Source organism: Solanum stenotomum, chromosome 1 (genome assembly GCF_019186545.1).
Source record: "Solanum stenotomum isolate F172 chromosome 1, ASM1918654v1, whole genome shotgun sequence".
Lineage (NCBI taxonomy): Eukaryota > Viridiplantae > Streptophyta > Magnoliopsida > Solanales > Solanaceae > Solanum > Solanum stenotomum.
In genome coordinates, this window is record NC_064282.1 from 3,359,773 (window position 1) to 3,366,491 (window position 6,719).

A 6,719-nucleotide genomic window follows, 5' to 3' on the forward strand; every position below is an offset into this window, starting at 1 on the left:
TCTTGAATGACTAATGAAAGTTGGAATAGGTAACCACATAATAGAAAAAATCTCCTTACAATTTTAACGTTTTTTTTGGCAAAAGCACTTTCCATGTCACGCAACTCTTTATTGGGAAAAAATATAAATGTAAGAAAATCCACACATATTTGGAGAGTGTAAATAATTTTTTTGGATAAATTTAGAATACAATTTATTTATTTTCCCAATATAATGATGTGTTTGATATCTCTACTCTATATATATATGTTAATAAATTAAATAACCAACCTTAAGTTGTAAGTATATTTTTCAACTCCTAAGTAAATGTTCAAATATGGAAAAACAAATTAAAACCAAAGACAAATTACACCTATAAATATAGACACCCACCCCCAGACTGATTTTCTACAAACAATTGCACATCTATAATAGAATTAGATAAATTAATTAGCCAAATATGAGTACTGCTGGCTGCTCGTCCGCATGCAAGGTTACTGGTAAGTTATTTTTTTTGCTTTTGGTTGTTATAACGATTGATTGGTATAGAGAGATGTGACTGTATTTGTTAATGTGTGTATATAGGTAAGTCATCGTGGCCGGAGCTAATGGGAACAAATGTGGCCAAAGCAGTGAGTGTAATTCAGACAGAGAACCCAAGTGTTCATGTTAAGGTGTTGAACATGTCTAAGCCAATTCCATTGCCAGTGGATTGTGCTCGTGTTATTGTTTTTATTGATGACACCAACAAGGTTGCTCTCCCACCTGTTATTTGTTGAACAAAATTAGTTTCTCACTTAATTTCTATTTAGTCAGTATCTCTTTTAATTTCAAGCATCTTTGCTTATTTCAATGGAATTTTATCAATAAAGTTGTTTTCAATTTTGATCTATGTTTACTACTACGTACGTCGTCCTATTACAGGGGCAGCAACATTTGTATGCTATCTCGTATTTTTTATTAAATGCGACAAATTTAATTTATGAAAACACAGTTCGTTTTATTTAAATAAGTTGAATTGAACATATATTTATTGTTGAGTCTCTTTATTAATCGTAACCAATTGGACCATCTAAAAAGAACACATTTCTTCAACTAATAAGAACTAATTTTTTTTACCAATTTTTATGCATTTAATATTTTCTTGTACACAAAATAAAGTAAAACTATCATTATTTATAGATGAAAAAGTCTACCTTACAATGAATAATAATAATATGGAAAATTTAATAAGATAAACAAATAGCTAAATGTTACATACGATGAATAAAGAAGGCATATATTGCCATTACGTGCAAAATTATGACTCTCTAAATGAGAGTTAACGTGCAAAAGCAATTGCTGTACAATTATGAGAGAAATGTAACCTAAGACACTAAATATTGCACATAAAAGACACTCTAAATGAGAGCTAATAAGGTAGGCAATGGCACTAACGGATAGAAGTAGTGCAATAGCCATAATTTGTAAATCAATGTGCAAACAATTTAATAAAACTAATTTTTTGTAGAATTTAGTGTCATTTAATTAATTGATATTTTATAAATTTTTAAATGAAAAAAAAGTCAAATAAAGGAGAAAAAAGATAAATAGAATCCTTGATCACTGAGAGAGGTGTCACGTCACTTTTTTTTATCTACTTTATTATATATATATATATATATATACACACTGAAATTTTATCAAATAAAGTCATGAAATTTACATTTTTGTCGCAATAAAATTACTCAACTTATAGTGAATACCTCAAAAATTACATATCGGAAGGGAAATTTTGCGTCTGTGTAGAATATATTTCTTTTTAGCTTAGAATTAATAAAGAAAATAGCATATTCCCATAACCCCTTCTATTCTATTTACTTTAATTCTCTATAAATATATAGTGATGTAGTCTAATTTTCACTTAATACAAGAAACAATGCAGTGAGTCAGCTCATCAACATATTCTCTAGTTTCTCTGATTCTTTCTATTTCAAATTTCAAGTCAAAAAATATTTTAAAATAATACATATGACAAAGTGCAAAATTCAAAAGGCAGATTATAGTCAAAACGTGCAAACATTCAAGCTTAATTACCTGCAAGACTTCGTCAACAATTCAAATATCTGAACATGAAATAGTTACATATATATCTCATTAATTATCAATTTATTTTTTTTGGTCAAAACTTCAATCACAATAAATCCAAAATAAAATTCCAATATAGGAGTATCTAATAAGTGTACTCAATGCTAAGACTCGTTATTTTGTTCCAAACAAAACTAGAATGCAAAAAGTTATACCAAGTATTGTATTTGGTGCCGTAAAGACAACGTAACTCAAAAAGGCCAACGTTTGAGTGGCATGACAACAAACTTCATAGTACCATTGTTGCAATGGATTCCCCCATGCTCTCCACAAGCAAAAAAGTAGGGCTGTGATTTCTTCAGCACAAACTCGAATCCTTTCCCTGCACCCTGGTTTGGATTTGCTATCCTCTTAGCCCTTCTCAAGTCGCACTTGATAAAGCTCCAATAGTTTGGTAATAAGTATACACTGTGTGGAAATCCTCCATTTGGATTCGGTGCATCATACTTGAAAACTGCACGCTGCATACATAAACGAATTCAGAAATTTAAAGCTAATAAGCAAGATAGCGACATGTAACTCTATATATAATCCTTTCAATTTTTAAAATGAAAGAAGACATACGTACCTAATGTATCATTTACAAAGAAAGGGCCATTCTTGCGTGCCCAATCCATATAATCGAAGCCATAATGCCAATTTTCGGAACCACCAACGTTGAATTTATTTGAAGTTTGAGTTGCATTTGGGTGATAATTATTACCATAGGGGCAATTGGTTTTGTTCCACTTTCCTCCGGCCCAAGTGTAGTTAAAGTTGGCCATACTAAGAACAAACATGAAAGAAAACACTGTAAGAAACAAAAATACTTGTGCATTAGCCAAAGCCATTATATTTTTGCCACAAATAAATAGGTAGCTTCTTGTTTAGCCAATGAAGATAGAAGAGAAATGGAATTGATTGTGGTGATGATAGAGCCAAAATGATGGGCTATATATAGCAAGGCAAATACAAAAAAAATGACTAATTAGGAAATGAGAAAACAAAAATGAGTCAACATTTTGTTGAAGTTGGTTGGTGAGACACGAAAATTAGTGCAAAAAACACTTCATCGCCTTCTTTTTTTTTCAAAGTGAGACTTGGTAATTAACTATCTCTAAGTCAACCACTGCACCCAAAATTCATTTCTAAGAATATCAAAGTGGTTACGGACCCAATTTACTGAGTTGTTAGACACTTTTCGTCGTACTAATTAGAATTTAGAGCATTTGCTTCTACACTTGAGAATTGAAATATATATATCCTAAATAATTAGGGGTTCATATATTATTTCTCTATTAAACATGTTTTACAAGTTTTACTTATTTTTCTGTGTTCACAGGTTTGCACATAGAGCAGTGGCTATAGTAAAAATTATACCATGACTTATATCGGTGGTTGTACATACGGGTGTCAAATAGGCGGGTTGGGTTGAAATTAGAGATATTAAAATGGATTGAAATAGAAATTGGGTTGGGTCTTGACCCGCCCAAGTTTACTTTGGGTTCAAATGGGTTGGGCTCAAATGGGCTAAAAAACGGGTTGGGTCTTGACCCACTTAATCTCAATAATTTTAACATAGTGATATTTAACTTTTATAATCACAATTTGAATTAAACTCAAGATTTTTTTTTTTTTAAAAAAGTAACAAATGGATAGATAAATCCTAAAAGATATTAAATAGATAATAATTCATACCTTTAATATAGGAACATATCTTAATAAAAAGTTTTAAAACGGGTTGAAATTGGAGATAAACTTGGACTCAATTGAGGATTCTCTTAAAATGGGTTATGCTTGAATGGGTTGAAATTGAACCCAATTCAAATTATCTTGAGCCCAACCCCTAAAATTCTGGACGAATTAGACGGGTTACCTATGATTGGGTTCATTTTTGACTCCTAATTATACTTGTACATATAGTTTACGATCAATTAAATAGATGTCACATATAGAGGCACGGATGCAGCTCGTTGGCATCGGGTTCAGTACGTCGTACTTTTGGCACAGAGTGTAAATTAATTTGTAAAAAAAACATTAAAATTGTAATAAATACTAAATCTGATGAAATGCATGACGGAGAACAAATATTCACTACAACACTGAGAAACTTCCTAATTTTTTTTGTATGATTTTTTTTTTTCTCGTCGATTTGATCAAAATATTTGTGGGAATAGCTAGTAAACATTTTTTTTAATGGAAAAAAATTAATATTTTTAGTAGTATTTCCTTTCAAAAAAGGGAAAACTAATTAAGGTTATACTTACTTTGAAACAAAAAAACAAGGCAAATCCCTGACAAAAATTATATTTTTTTCACAAAATAAATCTGTGAGAAATGTGGACAAATATACTAGTTAAAATAAAATGTACTAAAAAAAACAAACATTTTAATTTGTTTTGAAATTCTTTTAGCGCAAGCACGTACAAATTGATGCAGTTAGGGGGGAAATTATTTGGAGGGTGTAAATATTTTTTTGTGACGAATTTAGAATACAATTTATGTATTTTTCCAATATAATTATGTGTTTGATATCTCTATATAAGATAATAAATTAAATAACTAACCTTAAGTTCTCTATTTTTCAATTCCTAAGTAAATTTTCAAATACGGAAAAAATTATTAAAACCAAAGACAAATTTCACCTATAAATAAAGACACCCCAGAATTATTTTCTACAAACAATTGCACATCTATAATATAATTAGAGAACTAATTAGCCAAATATGAGTACTGCTAGCTGTCCGTTTGAACGGTGCAAGATTTCTGCTTAGTTAATTTTCTGTTAAATTTTATAACCTGATTTAATTGTAACAATATTGTTATAACGAATGACTCTTATAAAAATAAAAAAGTGAGATTGTATTTGTTAATGTGTGTGTAGGTAAGTCATTGTGGCCGGAGCTAATGGGACAAATTGTGGAAAAGGCAGTGAGTAAAACAAAAAATAAATATTGTTGAGTTCTTCAAAGATGAGTATAAAGAAAAACCAAAATGAAATTAATTAAATATTGCTAAGTTCAAAATATTTTAGTAAAAAACAAGATCTAGAAAAATGAAGAACAAGGTGATTTTAGTTCAAAATATACTTTGTGAAGTTCTATTAAAATTCTAAGATTTATTCCAAACTTTTATATTTTATATATATAAAAAAGTCTATCAATTATGTCTCCAACTATAAATCAAAATACCCAACCCTTCAAAGTAACAATGTTCATTTGATTTTGATAATCTGAAAATGTGTACTCGATGTGAAGAGTAGTTTGAGTATTAAGGTGGGAAGATTATATATATTAATGAATAGCTATTTACTATCGTGGTTGTTGTTGTAATATTATTATTATTATTATTTTTATTCTTGTCTGGGATGTTTGTAATTAATTATAATTTGACGATATATAACAATCTATAAGCATGTTATTAATTAGTAGTTTTTATTAAAAGTTTGTGCTCTGATTTTTTGATAAATGTATTGTCTAGTACATTATAAAAAAATATTTTTTTTTTGTCAAACAGATTGATAATTTTAATAATTTTTTTAGAACTTATGAATAGATCAGACATGTTTTATGTTTTTCATTAAAAAAAAAAAGTGAATATGTTTTTCAAAAACTATGATCAAAACATATATATAGAAACTTCAATTCAAACTCCACCCAAATCTAATTTCTCAAAAATATTTGAAAATTTATGGTCAAATCGCTCCCTAAGAATTTCACGTAAACTGCATAGAATATTACTAATTTTTTCAACAAATCAAATACCAATCGATCGTTGTTTGTCAAAACTCCAAATACAATATAAATTCATATTAAAGTAAAATTACAATAAATAATAAACAAGTTTAATACACGTTATTCTAATTTGTTCCAAACATAAGTAAAATGCAAAAAGTTATAACTAGTATTGTATTTGGTGCCGTAATTCTCCGACAGTTTGGAACAACAACATGACTCAGAAAGGCCAACGTTTGAGTGGCATGACGACAAACTTCATAGTACCGTTGTTGCAATGTATGCCTCCATGCTCTCCACAAGCAAAAAAGTAAGGCTCTGATTTCTTCAGCACAAACTCGAATCCTTTCCCTGCACCCTGGTTCGGATTTGCTATCCTCTTAGCTCTTCTCAAGTCGCACTTTATGAAGCTCCAATAATTTGGTAATAAGTATACACTGTGTGGAAATCCACCGTTGGAATTTGGTGGATCATACTTGAAAACTGCATGTTGCATACATAAATGAATTTAGAAATTTAAATTAGCTAATAAGCAAATAATTAATGCATGCTCCTTTATTTTTTTAGAGTTGTCATCAATAAATAGCGATGGGTAACTCTATATTCCTTTCAATTTTTAAAATGAAAGAAGACGTACGTACCTAAAGTGTCATTGACAAAGAAAGGACCATTCTTGCGAGCCCAATCCATGTAGTCGAAGCCATAATGCCAATTTTCGGAACCACCAACGTTGAATTTATTTGAAGTTTGAGTTGCATTTGGGTGATTATTACCATAGGGGCAATTGGTTTTGTTCCACTTTCCTCCGGCCCAAGTGTAGTTAAAGTTTGCCGTACTAAGGACAAACATGAAGGAAAACACTACAAGAAACAAAAATGCTTGTACATTAGTCTAAGCCAT

The 6,719-nt window shown here is 29.8% G+C and overlaps 2 protein-coding genes and 1 pseudogene across 2 annotated transcripts; 1 reads left to right on the forward strand and 2 right to left on the reverse strand.

Moving 5' to 3' along the window:
- Positions 1 to 439: 439 nt before the first annotated feature.
- Positions 440 to 758, forward strand: LOC125876110 (glu S.griseus protease inhibitor-like). Its single transcript, XM_049557230.1, has 2 exons — positions 440 to 479; positions 565 to 758. Exons 1-2 carry the CDS (start codon positions 440 to 442, stop codon positions 756 to 758), a joined length of 234 nt encoding a protein of 77 aa, XP_049413187.1.
- A 1,388-nt stretch (positions 759 to 2,146) lies between these two features.
- Positions 2,147 to 3,007, reverse strand: LOC125876055 (uncharacterized). The gene is made up of 2 exons (XM_049557164.1): positions 2,675 to 3,007; positions 2,147 to 2,560 (listed from the first exon to the last, which is right to left on the reverse strand). Exons 1-2 carry the CDS (start codon positions 2,934 to 2,936, stop codon positions 2,298 to 2,300), a joined length of 525 nt encoding a protein of 174 aa, XP_049413121.1. The 5' UTR covers positions 2,937 to 3,007; the 3' UTR covers positions 2,147 to 2,297.
- Positions 3,008 to 5,953: 2,946 nt separating this feature from the next.
- On the reverse strand, positions 5,954 to 6,719 carry LOC125876086 (uncharacterized; annotated as a pseudogene).